The 25,454-nt window shown below is 45.2% G+C and overlaps 1 protein-coding gene and 1 long non-coding RNA gene across 8 annotated transcripts in view; one reads left to right on the forward strand and one right to left on the reverse strand.

The window, feature by feature from the left end:
* Positions 1–523: 523 nt before the first annotated feature.
* Positions 524–25,454, reverse strand: part of tmem268 (transmembrane protein 268) — a 73,500-nt gene continuing 48,569 nt past the window's right edge. For 5 of the 7 annotated variants that reach the window (XM_070861230.1, XM_070861223.1, XM_070861226.1 and 2 more), the window contains 4 exons: positions 24,617–24,706; positions 22,079–22,279; positions 18,170–18,339; positions 13,878–14,080 (listed from right to left, as the gene is read on the reverse strand). In XM_070861230.1, the coding sequence (XP_070717331.1) occupies positions 13,915–14,080; positions 18,170–18,339; positions 22,079–22,279; positions 24,617–24,706 (627 nt within the window). In that variant the 3' untranslated portion in view covers positions 13,878–13,914. Of the gene's footprint in view, positions 1,172–13,877; positions 14,081–17,147; positions 18,340–22,078; positions 22,280–24,616; positions 24,707–25,454 lie in introns of those variants that run through there. The other 2 variants (XM_070861228.1, XM_070861229.1) reach the window with 2 other exon arrangements.
* Positions 10,037–15,577, forward strand: LOC139229698 (uncharacterized). The gene is made up of 3 exons (XR_011587786.1): positions 10,037–10,164; positions 12,043–12,141; positions 15,283–15,577. It is a non-coding gene; the product is annotated as an uncharacterized lncRNA (long non-coding RNA).

Here is a 25,454-nt window from a genome sequence, read left to right on the forward strand (position 1 = left end):
TGCGCCGTGCGCTCGTACCGCTTGGGTCATTAGTTCTCGTCCATATATCTTCCCTTGCGTCGTACCCTCGCACTGCCGTGCTTCCTACATGAGCGCGTCTCAGAGTATGCCTTTTAACCCCCTCCCATCCCTAGATCATCCCTGTCCTCTGTCTCCATCCCTCCACGACCCGCTGCAGATGGTTCTTTGTACAGGTGTCCTTCCCTCCCGGTTTACAATGCCACAGCTCTAACCTGAAAGTGGTAAATTAAACATACTCACCCCAACAGCTGGATCATTGTGCCGTTCGGGAAGTTCTTGTACCCTGCTCACAGCACCAAATTGAAGGGAAAAAATGGGAAGACTTCTCTTCCCACGTGCAGGCCCTCTAATATAAAGGATCAATGCTCGTCCCAACCTGCGTAGCAGCCCTCGAAGTTAGTGGACGGAGACGGATGGCAAGGTATAACAATCTTTAATTACGGACGTCCGGGAACACTTCTCATCACAGCCGCCTGTGAGTGCAGATGTTCCCCGAATAGCAAAATCGTGCATCATTTATACATTTCGTAGATCCCTTCGCTCCCCGGTATGACCTTCCTCGATCTCTAATTGGGTTACCTTATCAGTAATATTTTGGATTGACAGACCAGGATCTCAAGGTAACCTTAGACCTTAATTGGGATGACCTCATTGGGTTAGAATTTGCTGATCGTACATGGCACCTAAAAGTGTGTTTAGAGTCTTTTCACAGAGTCTTATCAGTATCTGGTTAGAGTCTTCCGTTGTGTCTTATCTTGTCGGACTGGACATACCTTGATGTTATCTAGTGTTCTGGTACTTCAATGTTGAATCAGAGGCCTCTGGGTCCTTGGTCCTTGGTACTGGAATATGTTAGAATGTGTGAGGTCACCTACAGACCTTCTGCCCTTTTTGCTGAGCCGATGTAGAAGCCGGCACTTTAAACTTATTTCGCTTATACCCCTAATGCCACTTTTCTCTTACATCAGCATAAATTTTGTGCTTCAGAGGCGAGAATACTAGGACTGACATTTGCAATTTCTACATAGCTCTAGGTAGAATGTAAGTTTGTTTCTCCCCCTCCCCCCCAACTTCTTTGTGTGGTGAAGTCCAAAACATCAATTTGTCTGCCAGAAAGGAGGCATTCTGGTAGGGAGGCCTGGGCAATGTCCTGTTGGAGGGGAGAGAAAATCAGAAAGCAAGTCAATGCCTGTTGAAATAAATCTGTGCAAAATGTGGTAGTAGAAATAAACACAGTCCAAAGGGACGGAGACAGAAAATTCACACAATCCAAGAATAATGGGCCAGAGATTGGCAGCATCATGTGTTCATTAAATGCACTGGCTCAAAATCAGCATTACAAAAAACTGCACCAGTGTGCTGGAACAAGACGCTTTCCTTCTAAACTCTTAGGATCAGTATTTTGGAAGGAAAAGGGTTTAAAATCCTTCTGCCTCATTCTCTGCCACTATAACATCATGCACAGTTGCCAAAGTGACATCTTTGCATTGCATGTGTACTAACAGAGAAATAAAATCTTGGGTTTCCCTGGTGAGCAAATGCAGCATGTGGTATTCAACTGTGGAGACCGGGTAGATCCCGAACGAGGCTTGATCCCTCATCTACAATGAGTTTACTGATGGTGGTAGTAGAGACTTGTCCAAAAGTTGTCTCAATGCTACTTGGCTGGGGAATGGGAAATATCAAAGAGGGTTGCTGTTCCTGATCTCAATCCAATGAGCATCCAGGACAAAGCAGCCCATTTGATTGGCAGTCCACCCACCACCTTAAACATTCACTCCCTCCACAACCAGCACACTGTGGCTGCAGTGCATACCAAGATGCATTACAGCAACTCGCCAAGGCTTCTTCGGCAACACCTCCCAAACCTGCGACTTCCACCATCTCGAAAGACAAGGGCAGCAGGCTCATGGGAGCACCATCACCTCCAAGTTCTTCTCCAAGTCACACATCATCCTGACTTGGAAATATATCGCCGTTCCTTCATTGTCGCTGGGTCACAATCCTGGAACTCCCTCCCTAACAGCATTGTGGGAGTACCTTCACCAAACGGACTGCAGCGGTTCAAGAAGGCGGCTCACCACCACAGTCTCAAGGGCAACTAGGAACGGGAAATAAAGGCTGGTCTTGTCAGTGAGGCCCACATCCCAAGAATGAATGAAATAAAAGAGTTTTGGAGTGAATGCTAGGTAAGAATTGGCTCAATCATGACATCCCGATTATTGAATTCACTGCCGTCTATCACATTTTCGTCTCACACATGAAGGATTGCTAATGTGAATTTGGTTTTAAAAAATCTGTAAATAATAATAAAGCTGGGATCAGTAAAAGTGGCCATGAAGCTGCCGGATTGTCGTTAAAGAACATTAGTGAACCAATTGGGTTTTAACGAAGGAAACCTGTCATCCTTACCCAGTTTGGCCTACAGGTGACTCCAGTCCCACACGAATGTAGTTAACTCTTAACTGAAGTGACCGAGCACACAGGCCCACTCCCACCTTCTCAAGGATGGGCAATAAATGCTGCTCTTGTCAGCGACGCCCACATGGCGAGAATTAATTTTTTAAGAAATTTGGATGAGATACAGGGGGGGCTAGGCCTGCTCCTATTTCTTATGTTCTTATGTTCACAGTGTTCCAATCGAGGATTCCCCACCCCAAGCATCAACCCGTCATTTAACCCTCTTCTGCATTTCATTTTACAAGTCATTCTGATTCCTCACTCCTCCAGCATCTTTCTCCTTTCTTTTAATATTTAAAATTCTCATCCTTGTGTTCAAATCCCTCACTCTAACTTCCTCCAGCCCTACAACCCTCTGGGATCACTGCGTTCCACCAATTCTGGCCTCTTGTGCATCCTTGATTTCCTTCACAATACCATTGGCAGTTGTGCCTTCAGCTACTCAAGCTCCAAGCTCTGGAATTCCCTCCCTAAACCTCTCCATCTCTTTGACAAGCTTCAGGTCACCTATCTATATCTTCTTATGTAGCTTAGTGTCAAATTTTGGCTGATAACGCTCCTGTGAAGCGCCTTGGGACATTTTACTATGTTTAAGGTGCTATATAAATGCAAGTATTGTCCCTGTTTAAATGTTGATCGTCTGTAATATTTCCCTGTGCAGTACTGAGGGAGCGCGGTACTGTCGGAGGTGCCGTCTTTCAGACGATACGTTAAACCGAGGCCCTTTCTGTCCTCCCAGGTGAACGTAAAATATCCCATGGCATAATTTCGAAGAACAGCGGAGATCTCCCCGGTGCCCTGGCCAATATTTATTCCTCAATCAACATCACTAAAATAGATTATCTGGTCATTATCACATTGATGATTATAGGAGCTTGCTGTGTGCAAATTGGGTGGCGCCTATTCGATATTACAACAATTACTACACTTCAAAAGTACTTCATTGGCTATGAAGCACTTTGGGACATCCTGCAGTCATGAAAGGCGATATATAAATGCAAATTCTTTGTTTCTTTCTGTTGAAAGGTTATATACCCAAAATGTTTACTGGTCTGCTTTCCCTACAGATGCAGACTGTAAGCGGCTGAGGACAGAGAGGTCAGAGTGGGAGTGCAGTGGTAAATTAAAGTGACAGGTGAATGGAAGCTCGGCTCACACTTACAGACTGAACAGAGGTGCTCCACGAAGCATTCATCCAGTCTGCATTTGATCTCCTCAATGTAGAGTAGACCTCATCGTGAGCAGTGAATACAATACAATAAATTGCAAGAAGTGCGCATCAATTGCTGTTTCACTGGAAGGAGTGTTTGGGGCACTGGCCAGTGGGAAGGAAGGAGGTAAAAGGGCAGATGTGCATCTGATTTAAAGATTGCTTGCAGCATTTTCTGTTTTTTGTTTAAGTTTCTGTGTAAGATTTACAGATTAAAAACAGAAAATGCTGGAAATACTCAGCAGGTCAGGCAGCATCTTTGGAGAGAGAAACAGATTTAAAGTTTCAGGTCGATAATCTTTTGTCAAGACTGGAAAAAGAGAGATTTAACAGATTTTAAGCATGTGCAGGGGAAGGGGGAGGGGAGGAATGAACAAACGAGAAGGTCTGTGATAGGGTGGAAGGCAGGAGAGATTAAATGAAAAAGCTATGATAATACAAAGCAAAAGGAGATGGTAATGGGACAAGTAAAGAAACAAAAGATGAGTCTAGAAGAGGAGTAAATGGGAATGGCAGGATCATCAACCGATGCCATGTAAAATAATAGAGCCAGAGGTTAGGGTCCGAAATTGTTGATTTCAATGTCGACTCCGGAAGGCTGTGAAGTGCCTCATCGAAAGACAAAACGCTTTTCCTCGAGCTTACATTGAGCTTCGTGGAAATAATGTAAGAGGCCGAGGACCGAGAGGTAAGAGTGGGAAGGGAGCAGAAAATTCAAGTGACAGGTGACTGGAGGTTCGGGGTCGCGCTTACGGACTGATTGGAGGGGCTCCACAAAGCAGTCACCCAGTCTGCATTTGGTCTACCCAATGTAGAGGAGACCACATCGTGAGCAGCAAATACACTGTATAGAAAAATAGAAAATAGGTGCAGGAGTAGGTCATTCGGCCCTTCGAGCCTGCACCACCATTCAATAAGATCATGGCTGATCATGCAACTTAAGTACCCCATTCCTGCTTTCGCTCCATGCGCCTTAATCCCTTTAGCCATAAGGTCCACATCTAACTCTCTTTGAATATATCTAACGGACCGGCCTCAACAACTTTCTGTGGTAGAGAATTCCACAGGTTCACAATTCTCTGAGTGAAAAAGTTTCTCCTCATCTCGGTCCTAAATGGCATACCCCTTATCTTTTGACCCCTGGTTCTGGACTTCCCCAACATCAGAAACATTCTTCCTGCATCTAACCTGTCCAATCCCATCAGAATTTTCTATGTTTCTATGAGATGCCCTCTCATTCTTCTAAATTCCAGTGAATATAAACCTAGTCGATCCAGTCTTTCTTCATATGTCAGTCCTGCCATCCCGGGAATCAGTCTGGTGAACCTTCGCTGCACTCCCTCAATAGCAAGAATGTCCTTCCTCAGATTATGAGACCAAAACTGTAGACAATATTCAAAGTGTGGCCTCACAAAGGCCCTGTACAACTGCAGTAACATAGAAACATAGAGAATAGGTGCAGGAGTAGGCTATTCGGCCCTTCGAGCCTGCACCACCATTCAATAAGATCATGGCTGATCATTCACCTCAGTACCCCTTTCCTGCTTTCTCTCCATACCCCTTGATCCCTTTAGCCGTAAGGGCCATATCTAACTCCCTCTTGAATATATCCAATGAACTGACATCAACAACCCATTGCGATAGGGAATTCCACAGTTTAACAACTCTCAGTGAAGAAGTTTCTCCTCAGCTCAGTCCTAAATGGCTTACCCCTTATCTTTAGACTATGTCCCCTGGTTCTGGACTTCCCCAACATTGGGAACATTCTTCCTGTCCAGTCCCATAAGAATTTTATATATTTCTATGAGATCCCCTCTCATCCTTCTAAACTCCAGTGAATACAGGCCCAGTCGATCCAGTCTCTCCTCTTATGTCAGTCCTGCCATCCTGGGAATCAGTCTGCTGAAATTTGGCTGCACTCCCTCAATAGCAAGAACGTCCTTCCTCAGATTAGGAGACCAAAACTGAACACAATATTCCAGGTGAGGCCTCACCAAAGCCCTGTACAACTACAGTAAGACCTCCCTGCTCCTATACTTAAATCCCTAGCTATGAAGGCCAACACACCATTTGCCTTCTGTACCTGCATGCCAACTTTCAATGACTGATGTACCATGACACCGAGGTCTCATTGCACCTCCCCTTTTTCTAATCTGCCACCATTCAGATAATATTCTGCCTTCGTGTTTTTGCCACCAAAGTGGAAAACCTCACATTTATCCACATTATACGGCATCTGTCATTCGTTTGCCCACTCACCTAATCTGTCCAAGTCACCCTGCAGCCTTTTAGCGCCCTCTTCACTGCCACCCAGCTTAGTGTCATCTGAAAACTTGGAGATATTACACTCAATTCCCTCATCCAAATCTTTAATGTATATTGTAAACAGCTGGGATCCCAGCACTGAGCCCTGCGGCACCCCACTAGTCACTGCCTGCCATTCTGAAAAGGACCCATTTATCACGACTCTCTGCTTCCTGTCTGCCAACCAATTCTCTATCCACGTCAGTACGTTACCCCCAATACCATGTGCTTTAATTTTGCACACCAATCTCTTTTGTGGGACCTTGTCAAAAGCCTTTTGAAAGTCCAAATACATCACATCCACCGGTTCTCCCTTGTCCACTCTATCAGTTACATCCTCAAAAAATTCTAGAAGATTTGTCAAGCAGGATTTCCCTTTCATAAATCCATGCTGACTTGGACCGATCCTGTCACTGATTTCCAAATGTGCTGCTATTTCATCTTGAATAATTGATTCCAACATTTTCCCCACTACTGATGTCAGGCTAATTGGTCTATAATTATCCGCCTTCTCTCTCCCTCCCTTCTTAAAAAGTGGTATAACGTTAGCTATCCTCCAGTCCATAGGAACCGATCTAGATTCGATAGACTGTTGGAAAATGATCACCAATGCATCCACTATTTCTAGGGCTACTTCCTTAAGTACTCTGGAATGCAGACTATCAGGCCCCGGGGATTTATCGGCCTTCAATCCCATCAATTTCCCTCACACAATTTGCCGCCTAATAAGGATTTCCTTCAGTTCCTCCTTCTCACTAGACTATCGGTCCCTTAGTATTTCCGGAAGGTTATTTGTGTCTTCCTTCGTGAAGACAGAACCAAAGTATTTGTTTAACTGGTCTACCATTTCTTTGTTCCCCATTCTAAATTCACCTGAATCTGACTGCAAGGGACCTATGTTTTTCTTCACTAATCTTTTTCTCTTCACATACCTATAGAAGCTTTTGCAGTCAGTTTTTATGTTCCCAGCAAGCTTCCTCTCATACTCTATTTTCCCCCTCCTAAGTAAACCCTTTCTCCTCCATTGAATTTTAAATTTCTCCCAGTCCTCAGGTTTGCTGCTTTTTCTGGCCAATTTATATGCCTCTTCATTGGATTTAACACTATCCTTAATTTCCCTTGTTAGCCACGGTTGAGCCACCTTCCGCGTTTTATTTTTTACTCCAGACAGGGATGTACAATTGTTGAAGTTCATCCATGTGATCTTTAAATGTTTGCCATTGCTTATCCACCGTCAACCCTTCAAGTATCACTCGCCAGTCTATTCTAGCCAATTCACATCTCATACCATCGAAGTTACCTTTCCTTAAATTCAGGACCCTAGTATCTGAATTAGTTTTGTCACTCTCCATCTTAATAAAGAATTCTACCATATTATGGTCACTCTTCCCCAAGGGGCCTTGCACAACAAGATTGCTAATTAGTCCTTTCCCACTACACATCACCTCGTCTAGGATGGCCAGCCCTCGAGTTGGCTCCTCAACATATTGGTCTAGAAAACCATTCCTAATATACTCCAGGAAATCCTCCTCCCCTGCATTGCTACCAGTTTGGTTAGCCCAATCTATGTAGATTAAAGTCGCCCATGGTAACTGCTGTACCTTTATTGCACTCATCCCTAATTTCTTGTTTGATGCTGTCCCCAACCTCACTACTACTGTTTGGTGGTCTGTACACAACTCCCACTAGCGTTTTCTGCCCTTTGCTATTCCGTAGCTCCACGCATACAGATTCCACATCATCCAAGCTAATGTCCCTCCTTACTATTGCATTAATTTCCTCTTGAACCAGCAACGCCACCCCACCTCCTTTTCCTTTCTGTCTACCTTTCCTAAATGTTGAATACCCATGGATGTTGAGTTCCCAGCCTTGGTCACCCTGGAGCCATGTCTCCGTGATGCCAATTGCATCATATCCGTTAACTGCTATCTGCGCAGTTAATTCATCCACCTTATTGCGAATACTCCTCTCATTGAGGTACAGAGCCTTCAGGCTTGTCTTTTTAACACCCTTTGCCCCTTTAGAATTTTGCTGTAATGTGGCCCTTTTTACTTTTTGCTTTGGGTTTCTCTGCCCTCCACTTTTACTTTTCCTCTTTCGAGCTTTTGCTTCTGCCCCCATTCTACTTTCCTCTGTCTCCCTGCATAGGTTCCCATCCCCCTGCCATATTAGTTTAACTCCTCCCCAACAGCACTAGCAAACACACCCCCTAGGACATTGGGTCCGGTCCTGCCTAGGTGCAGACCATCCGGTTTGTACTGGTCCCACCTCCCCCAGAACCTGTTCCAACCTCCCAGGAATTTGAATCCCTCCTTTCTGCACCACTCCTCAAGCCACGTATTCATCTGAGCTATCCTGCGATTCCTACTCTGACTATCACGTGGCAATCCTGAGATTACTACTTTTGTAAGATTCCCTGCTCTTATACTCAAATCCTCTCTGCTATAAAGGCCAACATGCCATTTGTCTTCTTCACCGCCTGCTGTACCTGCATGCTAACTTTCAATGACTGATGTACCATGACACCCAGGTCTCATTGCACCTCCCTCCCCTTTTCCTAATCGGTCACCATTCAGATAATATTCTGCCTTCCTGTTTTTGCCATGAAAGCGGATAAGCTCACATTTATCCACATTATACTGCATCTGCCATGCATTTGCCCACTCACCTAACCTGTCCAAGTCACCCTGCAGCCTCTTAGCATCCTCCTCACAGCCCACACTGCCACCCAGCTTAGTGTCATCTGTAAACTTGGAGATATTACATTCAATTCCTTCGTCCAAATCATTAATGCATATTGTAAATAGCTGGGGTCCCAGGACTGAACTTGCGGTACCCCACTAGTCACTGCCTGCCATTCTGAAAAGGACCCGTTTATTACTACTCATTGCTTCCTGTCTGCCAACCAGTTCTCTATCCACGTCAATACATTACTCCCAATACCAAATGCTTTAATTTTGCACACTAATCTCTTGTATGGGACCTGTCAAAAGCCTTTTGAAAGTCCAAATACACTACATCCACTGGTTCTCCCTTGCCCACTTTACTAGTTACATCCTCAAAAAATTTTAGAAGATTTGTCAAGCATGATTTCCCTTTCATAAATCCATGCTGACTTAGATCGATCCTGTCACTGCTTTCCAAAAGCGCTGCTATTACATCTTTAATTATTGATTCCAACATTTTCCCCACTACCGATGTCAGGCTAACCGGTCTATAATTCCCTGTTTTCTCACATAACTTTTTTTTTTAAAGTGTGGTTACATTAGCTACCCTCCAATCCATAGGAACTGATCCAGAGTCTATAGAATGTTGGAAAATGACCACCAATGCATCCACTATTTCTAGGGCCACTTCGTTAAGCACTCTGGGATGCAGACTATCAGGCCCTGGAGATTTATCGGCCTTCAATCCCATCAATTTCCCTAACACAATTTCCTGACTAATAAGGATTTCCTTCAGTTCCTCCTTCTCGCTAGACCCTCGGTCCTCTAGTATTTCTGGAATGTTATTTGAGTCTTCCTTAGTGAAGACAGAACTAAAGTATTTGTTCAATTGGTCTGCCATTTCTTTGTTCCCCATTTGTTCACCTGATTCTGACTGCAAGGGACCTACGTTTGTCTTCACTAATCTTTTTCTCTTCACTTATATATGGAAGCTTTTGCAATCAGTATTAAATTGCAAAAATCGCTGTTTCATCTGGGAGTGTTTGGGGCCCTGGGAAGGGAGGAGGTAAAAGGCTAGGTGTTGCATCTGATTTACAGATTGCTTGCAGCATTTTCTGTTCTTTGGTTTAAGTTTCAGATTTCCAACATCTGCAGTCATTTTCTTCAGCTTGTTGTTTGGGCAATTTGAGCAACCAGCAGTGCAAGGAGGCGGGACTAAGGTTGCGTGGGGCATGCGACCAATCAACAGCCACGAGCGCGGGTGACGGATGGCTGGCTGACCGCGCCTGCGTACACCGAGCTGTAGTTCCTCCCAGCGCTCGCTGCTGGTATTTCCCGAAAGAAAAACTACAACTCCCGGCATGCGCGGCGCCTGGAGAGCTGCAGCTGTTCCAAGCGGAAAGGAAAGATAAAAGTTGGACTTTGTGTGAGCTGCTGTGCACTTTTTAGAGAGAAAGAGAGATTAAAAGCAAGAATAAAAGATGGTCTGATTGATCATTAATGGTGAGTAAGAGAGTATTATGTTTGTAGAATAAATGACAACTTATAATTAGGAGTGGGACTAATTAAATAAAAAATATGAAGGGTTGGGGGCGTTGGTCACAGTTCACATTTTATCCACTCAAATACTTTATTGAGAAAATACATTCACGGTTGCTCATTCTATATTCTTAAAGGTGGCGGGTTCTATTAAGACTAGTCTTTTGCCGACACCAGGAAGTCATTTAAAAGAATTGGTTGGGGAGATGAAAGTTGTTTCTGGATCTGTCTAATATTTATCATGTCCGAGATTAGAAACTGGACTGAAATAACGACACTCGCCTCCCTGTACCTAGTTTTAAGATGTTCTTTGCACTTTTTAAAACTTGCACTATGGGAAGGATTTTAATCCATATTGGGCTGTCATGGCAGTCCATTCTTTGCAGGGCTGCACTGTACCGAGAACCTCCTGTTATGCAATCGGTTTGTAACTTCATTTTGCAGACTTTTTTTATTGTACAATTTAGACCCAGGATGGCTTTATGTGTACATGATGCAGGATTAAAAAAAAATAATGAAACCCAAGTATAATTTCTGCAAGGCAAGTGAGAGGTGTCAGTTGTTGAGGCCTCGTCAATCTCTGAAGATTTTTGCTTACATTTTGTAATGCCATGGGAGCTGGACCGGTCGTGTAAAAGCTCTGGGCTTGGATTCTCTTTTGGCTCATAAAATCCTTTGTTCTGCTAGCCCAGGGACAATCCATTTCTATGGTGGATGCTGTTGCTTTTTAATAATTGGCAAATATTTGAAGAACTAAGGACTTCACTCTTAAGGATTTAGTCATTAATGTATTTCTATATTTCCATGTGCATTCGTAGTCATTAATCCATAAACTTGAGCTCATCCAAAACTCTGCTGCCTGTTTCCTAAGTCCCATTCACCCTTCATACACCTGTGTTCAGCAATCGCCATTGGTTCCTGGTCCACCAACGCCTCAATTTTAAATCCCTCCATGGCCTCCGTCCCCCTCCCTATCTCTGTAACCTCCTCCAGCCTGACAAACCCTTCCACTCCCTAAAGCCTTTCCACCACCTACACAAGTCAGGAGTGTGATGGAATATTCTCCACCTGCCTGGATGGGTATAGCTCCAACAACATTCAAGAGGTTTGACACCATCCAGGACCAAGCAGCCCAATTGATTGGCACCCCATTCACCAGCTTAAACATTCACTCCCTCTGCCACCGACGTACCAGGCTGCAGGTGTACCATCTACAAAATGCACTGCAACAACTCACCAAGACTTCGTCGACAGCACCTCCCAAACCTGTGACCTCTACCACCTCGAAGGGCAAGGGCAGCAGGTGTATAGGAACAGCAACACCGCCAAGTCACACATCATCCTGACTTGAAAATATATCTCCATTCCTTCATCGTGCTGGGTCAAAGTCCTGCAACTTTCCACCTAACAGCACTGTAGGAGCACCATCACCACACGGACTACAGCGGTTCAAAAAGGCATCTTGCCATCACCTTCTCAAGGGCAATAAATGTTGTCCTTACCAGCGACCCCCATACCCCGTGAATTAATATTAAAAAAACCTCAGATCTCTGTGCTCCTCTAATTCTGGCCTCTTGTCCATCTCTGATTTTAAGTGCTCCACTATTTGTGGCTGTGTCTTCAGCTGTCTAGGGCCTAAGCTCCAGAATACCTTCCCTCAACCCTCTTCGACCAAGCTTTTGGCCACCTGTCCCAATATCTCCGTATGTGGTTCGGTGCCACATTTTGTTCAATAACACTCCTGTGAAGGGCCTTGGGATGTTTTACTACATTAAAAGGTACTTTATAAAGGCAAGTCGTTAATGAAACTACAATATATTCTGAATTTTATGTCTTTTGAAGCCTGCCGCTATGTGCTGAACAAGATCGGCAGCGTTTTAAGCAGGAAGGAAAGTCCATCCTCCGCTGACCAATCCAAGGCACCAGGTAGCCAGGTCAAAGGTTAGTATCTCTTGACGTTCACTAGATGGGTTCCATACTCTCTGTCTTGGATTCAATCCCTGCTCAATGCTGTTTTAGCTAATGTCAACTGTTGTGGTAGTGTGAGTGCTACCATTGTACTGAGCCTCCATGGAAGATGAACCTCCAATCTGCATGTACGGAAAGTGACAACAGGATTGGGCTTAGCTGTGATGACTCCCATAGGAAAATCGCCATTATCCCATTCATTTTAAACTGAGTATTGCTAATTGGAAAATTTAGGCTTGAATGCCTCGGCTCATACATCGAATCGTTTTACCCATCGTCCTTGTCACCAGCTCTTTTAATGAGCTATCCAATTAGTCCTACACCCTGTCTTTCCTCATAGCCCTGCAAATAATTTCTTTTCAAGTATATATCCAATTTCCTTTTGAAAGTTACTATCGAATCTGCTTCGATCACCTTTTCAGGCAGTGCATTCCAAATAATGATCTGTGTAAAAAGAGATTCTCCTTATCTCCCCAATTCTTTTTCCAAGTATCTTAAATTTGTGTTGTCTGTTTACCAATCCGTCTACTAGTGGAAACATATTCTCCCTATCTATTCCATCAAAACCCCATTTAATTTTGAACACCTCTTAAAATCGCCCTTGACCTTCTCTGCTCTATAAAGAAAAAAAATATCTTTATTTCGTGCCTTTCATGACCTTGGGACACCCCAAAGCACTTTACAATCAATGAAGTACTTCTGGAGAACACTTCCAACTTCTCCAGTCTCCTCACATAACTGAAGTCCCTCATCCCTGGTACCATTCTAATAAATCTCTTCTGCACCCTCTCCAAGGTCTTGACTTCCTTCCTAAAATGTGGTGCCAGAATTGGGCACAATATTCCCGCTGAGGCCTAACTAGCAATTTATAATAAGTTTAGCATCACTTCCTTGATTGAGGTACAGCCATTTGGGAGAGATACTGGAGGGTAACTGGCTGCAATGGAAGCCTACCCAGTGTGAACCAGCACCTACAGGAGGGGTTAGAAATTGGAGTGAGATTCTTTGTGGGGGAGAAATCAGCTGTGACTCAGTGGGCAGCACTCTCACCTGAGCCAGAAGGTTGTGGGTTCAAGTCCCACTCCAGAGACTTGAGCACAAAAATCTAGGCAATACCGAGGGAGTGCTCCACTGTCAGACGTGCCGTCTTTCGGATGCAACGCTAAACCGAGGCCCCATTTGTCCCCTCAGGCGGCGTAAAATCCTACGGCACTCTACTGAAGAAGAGCAGCGCGAGTTCTCCCTGGTGTCCTGGCAAATATTTATCCCTCAACCAACACCACTAAGACAGATTATCTGGTCATTATCTCATTGCTGTTTGTGGGAGCTTGCTGTGCGCAATTGGCTGCCGTATTTCCCACATTAGAACAGTGACTACACTTCAAAAAGTACTTCATTGACTGTAAAGCGTACTGGGACACCCTGAGGTCACTATATAAATGTAAGCCTTCCTTGATTAACTATTCAATGCCTCACTTGCCCAAACACAGATTAAATAAGTGATTGCTCTTTGTCTCAACTTTTTCTTGCTGTGCCCACACTAGAATGAATTCTGGATGCATGTCCACTGTCTATCATCAGTGTAAGATGATGAGCTTCTTTGGCACCAGTGTAGCTCCTTGTGAGTTAGGCCACAACTGACTAAGTACTTGAACCACTGTTGATGGTTACATTTTTCACAATCCATTTGCACTATGTACGTACCATTGTGGAAAATCAAAGTCAAATGTATGTCAGTTGCTTGGTTTAGGCCGACGTCTCCAGCAGCCACCGTGGTCCAGTGAAGGATTTCTCAAATGGGCCAAACAGCAATGCCCAGTTCGCACAATCCGTACTATCCGGCAATGATGCATCGATACAACAGATACCTGCATTGATGTAGAATTCTTCATGTGTAGATAGGAGATGAACACTGAGCAAGAGGCAGAGAATGGAGAGGTTAGGATAGGGAAACTGAATTATGTAGCTGAGGAAGAGGATTTAGAAAAGGTATTTTTGAAAACCCAGGAAGGTGGCAAGGCAGAGGAACTGGTTCAAGAGTTCCAGGGGACTGGAGGGAAATGATTGAAGAAATGGTCACTGGAGCAAGAGGACTAGTGTAAATCTGCATGTGATGCACACTAATCAGTTAAATGACTTTTTATTGGTTTGAATAATCCTTTAGTTACAAGGAAATGGCCACAATGAAAGAAACCCAAAAGGTGTATCTTTGTAATGCCTTATGTCATCTGGGTGTATCATCAAGAAATCCAATAGGAAATTCAGAAGAAACTTCTTTACCCAAAGAGTGATGAGAATGTGGAACCTGCTATCGTAGTAAGTGGTTGAAGCGAATAGTATTGATGCATTTAAAGGGAGGCTAGACAAACATGTGGGAGAAGGGAATAGAGGGTTATGCTGATAGATTTAGATGAGGAAAGATGGGAGGAGGCTCGAGTGGAGCATAGATGCCAGCATGGACTGGTTGGGCTTAATGGCCTGTTGTGATGTATATCCTATGTAATCCTCTGATGTAAAGTGCTGTACAATCTGTTTTCACTTCATGTCTTCAGATTTGACTTGGCGTCACATTTCTTGTAAAATTTCTGTCAACCATTTTATATTTAAATTCCTATGTCCACATTTATCATGGAGTTTGTCTCTGTAAACATTGCTGTGACTGAACAGGCTGAGGCTCTTTTCTCTAGAGAAGGCTGATGGGTGACATGATTGAGATCTTTAAGATTATGAAAGGGTTCGATAGAGTAGATATAGAGGAGATGTTTCCAACTTCTGGGGCAATCTAAAACTAGGGACCATAAATTCAAGACAGTCACTAATAAATCCAATAGGGAGAAACTTCTTTACCTTGAGAGTTGTCAAAATGTGGAACTCGCTACCACAGGGAGTAGTTGAAGCGAATAGCCTAGATGTATTACATAAGGTAGAAAAGGATTTGTTGAAAGGGTGAGGTAGAGTGGGAGGAGGCTTTTGTGGAGCACAAACAGGCATAGACCCGTTTATGCTGTAGAATAAATGTAATTCCGTGTATGGAAGCAACAGATTACTGTTGCAGTGCAGTCACCATAGCTGCGAACAATTGCTGACTTTATTTGCCTGTTTCTCTTTCTGCAGGTGAAAAGTATGACCAGATAAACTCATCGCTGGATGATGACTTGTTGCGGGAGAGGCCCCTGAATTCAGGACCCATGATTCAGCAATGTGGGTCCTGAGGTTAAAGCTTGCACCGGTTTAGCTGTTGGCAATCCAGACCGGTGCACTAGGGCAACTTCCTGACAAGTCAGTAAATATAACAGCAAAGAATGAAGATGTGCTCAGCAACTCGCTCACTAGGGAGATGAGCATCTCTGAAAATACCTGCTGTTTCAATGTTATCCAATTAAAAGCAACCATGCTTGACGATTGAGAACTTGTCTTCAATGTATAATACACAAGTTAAAACAATTTGCATTTAGACAGAGCCATTAACTTAGTAAAATGTCCCAAGATGCTTCAAAGCAGCGTTTCCAAACAAAATTTGACACCGAGCCATATAAGGAGATATTAGGACAGGCAACCAAAAGCTTGGTCAAAGAGGAAGGTTTTAAGGAGTGTCTTAAACAAGGAGCCAGGCGGAGAGGTATAGGGAGGGAATTCCAGAGCTCGGCAGTTGAAGACATGGCCGTGGCAAAGGAAAGTGAGGATGCGCAAAACTGGGGGGGGGTTCTCACAGCTGACTCTGGAGTTTGCGTGGGAAAGACCCAAAACTGCCAAGTACCTTTGACCGAAATGTCTCGAACTTACGGGTTCTATAGATATTCTCGTAAATGGTGTCAACTGTGGCTCAGAGTCAGTAGCACTCGAGTCAGAAAGTCAAGGGTTCAAGACCAACTCGAGCGACTCGAACACAAAATCTAGGCTGACATTCCCAGTGCAGTCTGAGGTGGGGTCTACCGGATGAGACTTTGAACCATCTGTCCTCTCGGGTGGACGCAAGATCCCACCTCAGTACTGGAAGGGAGGGCGGGGGGAGTTTTCCCCGGTTTCCTGGCCTACATTCATCCTTCAACCAACCAATCTCATTAAAACAGATGATCGGGTCATTATCACATTGCTGTTTGTGGGAGCTTGCTGTGCACAAATTGGCTGCTGCGTTTCCCACATTTCAACAGTGACTACACTTCAAAAAAGTACTGCAGTGGCTGTAAAACGCTTTGGGACATCCGAAGGTTGTGGAAAAAGCTAGGGCAAGTTTTTTTCCTGCTTTTACCACGAGTTCCTCTCCGCCCAATCTTCCTGTACTTGCTGCGCTCCAGTACATCGAAGTGCAGGAGAAGCTACCTCTACACATCAACACGCATTATATGCTGTCGGATAAGAGCAATTTAAAAAATGTGATGCTAATTGATAAGGCTAGAAGGAACCTACAGCAGTCCGTCAGGTGTTCATGCCAGACGTGGGTGTGGTGTCTCTGTCCTGTGCATTACCTAGGAAACGGGGCAAAGGCCATGATTCACCTGAGAAACAGATGATGCTGACTGGAAGGACGAGATAAAACGAGTTACGCAGCTTTGTTGTCCAAACCCATGAGCTCGTGACTGCTCGAGATTTGATTAAATGATCACTATTTACCCAGCGTGTATTGTGGACACACATCGCTTGCCTTTTCACCTAGTCATAATGGTGGTGTTTGACATTTGTGTCACAATTTAAACAAATCAACAAATACAGCTCAAACCTTTTAGCACAACCGTACGAAGTAACGCTGCTGGTAAGAAAAGCTTTTTATTTAAGACTAAAATACAGGGGGAGCTGTCCAGGGTCTACTTTGCCAGAAGCACACCAACTCTCCTTCAATCTCATTATTAAAATATTGTCTTCCTCACGCCATTAAATAATGTCTAACAAATTAAAACTAAAACTCTGTTGCATTTCATAAACCTTTTAAAATATTTACACTAAAAAAAATGTTCATTTTCGGTATGAAAACTAAGATGTGGCAGGGCATTTGTTCACACATTAAATGAACTCAACAAATGGAGTCATCGCTATATCTAAACATACGTATACAGAGTGGAATACACTGCAACCCTGCGCCACAGGCAAAGGCCTCACACATAATGGGGACTGATTGGAAAATCGGGGGTTCGTTGAATCATACAGCATTAGAAGGAGGTCATTCAGCCCATCGTGCCTGTGTCGGTTCTTTGAAAGACCTATCTAATTAGTCGCATTTCCCCCTGCCCTTTTTCCGTAGCAGATTCATTGAATCATGCAGCATAGAAGGAGGCCATTCGGCCCATTGTGCCTGTGTCGGCTCTTTGAAAGAGCTATCCAAGTAGACCCACACCCCCATGCCCTTGCAACTTTAATTTTTCAAGTATATATCCAGTTACATTTTGGAAGTTTCTGCTTCCACCACCCTTTCAGGCAGTGCATTCCAGACCATAGCCACTCGCTGCGTTAAAAAAAAATTCTACTCGGCTCCTCCTCTGGTTCTTTTGCCAATTATCTTAAATCTGTGTCCTCTGGCTCGTCACCCTCCTGCCACTGGAAACTGTTTCTTCCTACTCTTATCAAACTGCCTCATAATTTTGACTGCAATTTTCCATCTGTTACTGAATAAAAACCTGGCAACAATACACTCGTGTCTCTTCGATAAGTCACCCACTTTGTTGAGGTCCCACAGACGTTGAGGGAGGGGGTGGTCTCGGAAAAATCCGCCCACTGGATGCATCAACAGTTTTCGGATAAAGAGGTCAAAGTGCAATTGCTGAGTAAATCCTGCCTGTGCTTTTTTTGGAGCAAGCTAGCTGCTAGAGCAAGAGAGAGAGAGAAAGCACATTGGCCCCGAGTATATGGGCAGCCGTCCAATTGATCATTTTTATAAAAGCCTTTACATGTTCAGAAAACAACCCAGTCACAGGTTTAAAATCAGTTTGTGTTCAAGGTCCAATACTGTTACTGGAGAAAGGATCACGGTTGATAAACTCTCACAAAGTTCACAGTTGAAGAGGATTACCTCCGTCCGCAGCTTGACAGGTTCAGTATTGAAGTTTCTATGTACTGACAAAGGCAGGGAACGTGTGCATCTTTTGCATGAATGGTGGCCCTGGTGCGAGGAAGCTGTTGCGTTGTCAATAGTTTTACATAAAGTCCACTGTATATGATCAGCAACTGATAAGCTATTTCCTGTAATAAAAAGTAAAACACAGACCATAAAAAATGAACTTAGTCAAGGCAAAATAACATCGATCACAACCTTGGCTCAGTGGTAGCACTCTGAGGACATCCCAAAGTGTTTCACAACTGTAATGTATGCACCTGTGAGTATGCTCACACGTTTGTAGAGCTGTTGAGTCTAGGAGTCCGTGTTCCATATTTATGTCGAATATGTGAGGTTGCAGCCCCTCTTCCAATATTTGAAGGGGCTGCTCCTCAAATTCTGGTTGCACTTCAGTTCCACGCTCCTGATCTTTGGGCACCCTGTGCGGAGGGGAGCGGGCAGGTCCGAGGGCCTCCTCGCAGGACTGCTCCTGGGCACAGCCAAGGGGGCCATCGGCTGGAGCAGGCAGTCGAGGGGGTCGTTCAGCCTGACTGCCTGCCTCTCTTCCGCGGTTACATCCGGGCCAGGGTGTCCCTGGAGATGGAGCACGCGGTGTCCACCGGTATGCTCGCGGCCTTCCGCGAGAGGTGGGCGCCGGAGGGACTGAAGTGCATCATCGCCCCCGGCAACCAAATTTTTATTTGAACCACGTAATGTCTAAAGTTTAATTTGTTTAAGTTTGTCAGTTTTATTGCCCCCCCCTTTAATCAGGGGGCACTTGATTTAACGATTTAATTGTTTTACAGATACAACAAAATAGTTGTAGAGCTGTTGAATTGGGCGTAGCTTAGCCTGTCATGTGATGTTCACCAGATTCAATAAAACCCCAGCCAGTTAGGCTCAGGTGATCCACGATGAGGCAGGTTGTGAGCCTGGTGGATGAAATTGTAATGTGTAGTGTGATTGTTAAACCTTTGCTAATAAACCAACTAGTTCTTAATAGCAATGTGTTGCTATTACTTTTTAAGCAAAGAACCCATGAAGCAAATACATTGTAACAACTAATGAAGTACTTTTGAAGTGTAGTCACTGTTGTAAGGTGGGAAACACGGCAGCCATGTTGCACACAACAAGCCCCCCACAAACAACAATGTGATAATGACCAGATAATTTTTTTTTTTTTTAAATTGATGTTGGTCAAGAGTTAAATATTGGCCAGGACCCCAAGGAGAACTCTCCTGCTCTTCTTTGAAATAGTGCCTTGGGATCTTTCAAGTCAACTTGAGGGGGCAGATGATATCTCGGGTTAATGTCTCATCTGAAAGACGGCACCTCCGACTGTGCAGCGGTCCCTCAGTACTGCACCAGGAGTATCAGCCTGGATTTTGTTCTCAAGTCTGTGGAGTGGGACTGTAAACCACAACCTCATGCCTCAAGAGGCGAGAGTGCTACCCACTGAGTCAAATGATGGGGCAGGAGTAACTGGCAGGTTTAGTTACCGGGATGAGATTAAATCCCTGCCGAGGACTTAATTAATTATTGTTCTTGCATTTGTGTTGCTTTCATTTAGTTTCTTCTCTCTCATTCCGCCATACTTCTGCTGCTGTTCAGTTGCTTTTCACTTAAATGTGTTGCTAAATAATATTTACCAGTTAGTTCTTTCTGCTTTTTCAGGGCTCATCACCCACTACCCTGCGTAACCAATCTATCCTTGTTAAATACAAGCTGTTGTTGTTCTGCCGTGCAGTTTGTGGCTATGGCAGAGAGCTTACCTGCATCATCTTAGATCGACAACTCATAGCAAGAGTATTGTGGCCGTGAGCTCCACATTCTCGCCACTCACTCTCTGTAAAGAAATCCCTCCTACATCCAGGCAAAAAATCCAGAGGGGACATGAAGAAACTTCTTTTTTAAACACTGCAAGTTATGATCTGGATTTTGCTGCCTGAAAGGGCGGTGGAAGCAGATTCAGTAGTAACTTACAACTATTTTAGTTCAATAGTAACTTACAGAAGGGAAATGGGGAAAGACAGGTGAGTGGGACTAATTGGATAGCTCTTTGAAAGAGCTGGCACAAGCACGATGGGCCGAATGGCCTCCTGCATTGTACGATTCGATGTGTGAACCGAGGCATTCAAGCCTAGATTTTCCAATTGGCAAGAATTGGTTTAAAATAAATGGAATAAAGGTGATGTTACTATTGGAGTTACCACAGCTGAGCCCAGTGCTGTCCTCACTTTCCATACATGCAGTTTACGGATGGCAACTCTGGCTAATTATGGGGGATAAACAACCAGAGGCTCAGTACAATGGAAGCACTCGCACAACCACAACAGTTAACATTAGCTAACACTGCATCGAGCAAGGATTGAATACAAGACAGAGAGTATGAAACCCATCTAGTGAGCTATGGATTATGATGGGCCGAATGGCCTCCTTCTGCACTGTAAGATTCTATGATGAAACGTAAACAGATGTTAGAGTTTTTGATAACATCAAGCAGCCAGTCACTCGAAAAAGATTTGGACTCCTTGAGTTACAGCGACAATAGATCGGATTAGCACAATTTCGCTGGGACCCGTCCAACTGCCGTTTACCATCCGACTGGGCAGAGGGGTAGGTTAACAGGCAGTCTGTGAGGCTCCAAGAGGCATGCCAGAAAGGGACCTGCTTGAATTGGGCACCGCCGAGAACTTAAGTCAAATGGCTTCTTTAGCTCATTAACCTTCAACCACCTAGCACCATCAACAAATCATTTCTCAATCTTGAGCAGGGAACAGAAGAAATCTGATCACTTTTCATGTGTGAAGAGCACTCTGAAACCTTGAACGTTGAGCATCAAGGAAGGGCAGTGTTGCAATTATTGTGGATCAGTACTAGCTTTGTGCAGCAATTTGAGAATTTGTACTTTACAACAACAACTTGCATTTATATTGCACCTTTAACATAGTAAAACGTCCCAAGGTGCTTCACTGCAGTATTGTCAGACAAAACTTGACACTGAGCCACATAGATATTAGCACAGGTGACCAAAAAGAGCTAGGTTTTAAAGGAGCAACTTAAAGGAGAAGAGATGGATAGAGAGGTGTAGAGGATTAGGGTAGGAATTCCAGAGCTTAGGGCCCAGGCAGAAGGCGGCAATGGTGGAGCAATGGAAATTGTGGATGCGCCAGATATTAAAACACTATGGGGTAGAAAGTGACCTCGCCCAAAATGGGGTGCTCTCACCCCATTTCGATGGTTTTTAACCATAGCTGCAGTTCAGAGCAACATTTGGCTCTTTGTTTTTTTTCTCTCTCCGATCCAGAACTCGATCATAACGGGGGCGGTGATAGCAACTGAGGAGCGGAAGGTGCATGCGGATCGGAGTGACCGGCGCGATGATGTCATCATGGCGCCGCATCACTATGGCTCTCCCCTTCACTTCGCGATTATAAAACTTTGGCCCAGTGGGCCACCAGGCAGAGTTTCGGCCGAATCCGGGGACATGTTTGTCGGACTGACATGGCAGTCGGCCGACAAAATAAAACATGGCAGCCGCGGCAGTGCGCCCTCCCTCCCCTTCAAGAGAAGCCGCACCGCCATTGCAGAAGGCCACATCCTCACTGGACCACCGGAAAAAGCTTGTTTCGGCACTGCCGGAAAGATTTTCCGATGGGAATGTCGCTGCCGGGGCGTTAGGTCGGCGGTGCGCATGGTGGGATGGAGAAGAGAGATCGGGGCACCGCTGGGAAAACTCGGGAAGGCAATTGGGCTAGCAGCAGCCATTCCACCAAAAGTCGGCGGCCACTCCACTCCGCAGCGTAGCCACCGGGTAACAGGCCTTAAGGAGAGGGGCAATTTCAGCTCCAAAAAGTTAGTAATCTATCGATGTAAATACGTTACCTGAGCTGTGCCTTTGGGCACCAGGCATGTCAGTGTATTAAAAATATGTTGGGATTGGTGATTGTCATTACTCCGAGTGTCCTCATCATTCCCTGGTAACAGTCGAGTCTCTTCAGACTCCGCCTCCATGTCATTCTGAGGATTGACTTGATTTGTTTCGATGACGATGCAGAGGTGACCCAGCTTCTGATTCAAAAGGGTCTGTTGATTAAATGACAAACAATTAAATGGGAACACAATACACATGAGGCTTAAGGTGATGTTTATTTGTTTAGCGTATAGGAACAGGAGTAGGACATTAAGCTCCTCGAGCCTGTTCCGACATTCAACTAGATCATGGCTGACTGTATCTCAACTCCATTTACCCGCCTTAGCTCCCTATCTCTCCATACCCTCACCTAACACAAATCTATCCATCATCATCATCATCATCATCATCATAGGCGGTCCCTCAAACGAGGATGACTTGCTTCCACAAGTTCACAGGTGTTTCGATGAAGGAGCCGATGTTCCAGTCCTGAACTCCAATTGAGGAGGTGGAAGATGCCTGTGCGTTTAATTTTTTTTTAAACATGTGGTGACGTCACACACCAGCCACCACAAGGGCTTGACAGAGCTAGGTCTTGGTCCAGTGGTAAGGGTTAACCAAGACGACTAGAGACCTGCTCTGCTGCACTGACCTAGCGCGCACACATATCAGTGTGGGCTGGCCCGCACTGCTCCTGGGCCCTTGGCTCTTTTGGGCTCATTCACTCACTATCGCACTTTCACTCACTCTATCACTATCTCACACAGTCACACACACTCTCTCTCTCGCCCACGCTTTTGCTCACTCTCTTGCCGCCCACCCAGCCACCCTCTCACCCACCCTCTCACCCAGCTTAGTCTTGAAAGCACCAGTTGCCTCCCAGCATGCACAGATTGTTGGTGGAAGAGAGTTCCAGATTCCCGCTACCTTTTGTGTGACAAAGTGCTTCTTGACATCCGCCCCGATCAGCCTAGCTCTAATATTAAGGTACGCCCCCTTGTTCTGGACTCTTTCCCCCACCAGAGAAAATAGTTTCTCTCGATCTACCCTGTCAAATCATTTAATCATCTTAAGCATCTCAATTAGGTCAGCCCTTAAATTTTCTGTACGCTCTTGCACTTGAGCAACTATTCACCATGATTCTCCTCGCTCTTTGATTTTCTCTTCAAATTCAACGCGGTACTTCAAAATTGCCAATTAAAAAAATCTGTTAAAAAAAAAAACCTAAATGGAACGTTAGAGGCCGAAACTGCCCCCCGACCGATGAAGGTTTTTCTTCAGCCCAACCCATGGGGCGGACCTTGCGCTGATATTCAGGTCTTTGTTCTGCATTTCTGGTCGGGGCGGTGCTGAAGGGCGGAAGTACCCTTCGGTCGGGTCGGCCAGCCACCCCAACGAGTCATCAACGCCGCGCTGCTGACGTGACGTCAGCGTGAGGCGGACGTGCCGTGCCGCGCTGCCGCGTCCCAACGTCCCTCCCCTTCAGTTAAAGGGGAGGGACGCCGCAAGCTCTACATGGGGTTTAGTTAGGCCCACTGGGCCACCAGGGAGTGTTTCATCCGGGCCAGCAGCCTGGATCCAAAGAGCTGGTGCCGGGCTGCCTGTTGGCGGTCCGGCCGAACCCGCGGCCACCATTGTTGGGCCGACCTCGGAGTCGGCCAGACAATTCAAATAAAATTGAAGCGCCAGCAGCGCGCCCTCCCCTTTAAGGGTGGACCCACCGCCCAGCCACACACAGCTTCCCGCAGGGGGAAGCTTTGAGTGGCACTGACCGGCAGCGATGCCACTCCCGCGGGGCAATTTCCCACTGGGGTCCGTAAAGGGGTTGCCGCCGGTTGGTTTGGGGTTGGGCGTGTCCGACAGGCGGCAGCACAGAAACCCGTTCCCACCACTCCCGACTCGGGGGCAATTGCAGATGGGTCAGCCCATCCGCCTGCCCCCGGTCGGTGAGGCCTATCCACTCCATGGCTGCCTCTTCGAGGCGGTAATGACGTTTAAGGAGGGGGTCAATTTTGGCCCCAAAATGTTTGGAAAACATAGAAACATAGAAACATAGAAAATAGGTGCAGGAGTAGGCCATTCAGCCCTTCTAGCCTGCACCGCCATTCAATGAGTTCATGGCTGAACATGAAACTTCAGTACCCCCTTCCTGCTTTCTCGCCATAACCCTTGATCCCCCGAGTAGTAAGGACTTCATCTAACTCCCTTTTGAATATATTTAGTGAATTGGCCTCAACTACTTTCTGTGGAAGTTGAATGTCAGTACAAGTTCTCTGGCAGGCCCACTCAATGCTGATTCAGTTATTGTGCTGAGGAAGCTAAATGGACTGACTTGCTGAAGCAGCAGCGATGTGAAGTGAACACAAAAGGCTAGACAGGGAGATGAAAAATAAATCAGTCAACAGCCTGAAACGGGCACCAACAGTGGGACTGGTCAGATGGCCTTTTCTTATTCACACACTTTAACAGTGTGTCTTTATTTACAAGCGCACAAGGAAACCAAATGTTACCTGAAGTCCAGAACCTGTCTGATGTCTTTCTTCCAGCACAGAAGCGAGTCTCCTCTCGCACTCCTCAACATTAAAATAAATGAAGCAGAGCTGGCTGTTTGTCAAGGAATAAAATCGGTTAGTTGTTTCCCCTGCGCACGTTAGTTTATGGGGATAATTCTCCCCTGCTCCAACACACACAATCCAGTTCAAAAGGAGGTCGTTCAGCCCATTTGATTTGCTTTTTCCAGGATGCTAACTCTACCGACCACCCATTTGCAACATTCACTTGAACAGGGAGATAAGACCTCTGTCACAGCCAAGGGAGAGCACCAGGGAAATCATAGAATCATACAAGGAGGAGGCCATTCGGTCCATCATGCCTGTGTCAGCTCTTTGAAAGAGCATTCCAATTCGTCAAACACTTCCGATCTTTTCCCACAGTCCTTTTCAACTATATGTTCAATCCCCTTTTGTAAGTTATTACTGAATCTGCTTCCCCCGCTCTTTCAGCCAGTATAGTCCAGATCGTAACAACTTGCTGCATAAAAAAAAATTCTTCTCATCTCCCCCTGTGGTTTTTGTGTCAATGATCTTAAATCTGCGTCCTCTGCTTACCAACCCTCCTGTCACTGGAAACAGTTTCTCCCAATCTACTCGATCAAAACCCCTCAAATTTGAGCACCTCTATTAAATCTCCGCTTAACAGTCTCAGCTCTAAGGAGAACAAACCCAGCTTCTGTTGTGTCTCCACGTAACTGAAGTCCCTTATCCCTGATGTCAATCTACAGATGTTGAGTTTCTTAATTTGGCTCCGCTCAGGGTTAAATGACAAACCGTGAACAGATCATCCTGATTT

This window comes from Pristiophorus japonicus, chromosome 19 (assembly GCF_044704955.1).
Source record: "Pristiophorus japonicus isolate sPriJap1 chromosome 19, sPriJap1.hap1, whole genome shotgun sequence".
Lineage (NCBI taxonomy): Eukaryota > Metazoa > Chordata > Chondrichthyes > Pristiophoridae > Pristiophorus > Pristiophorus japonicus.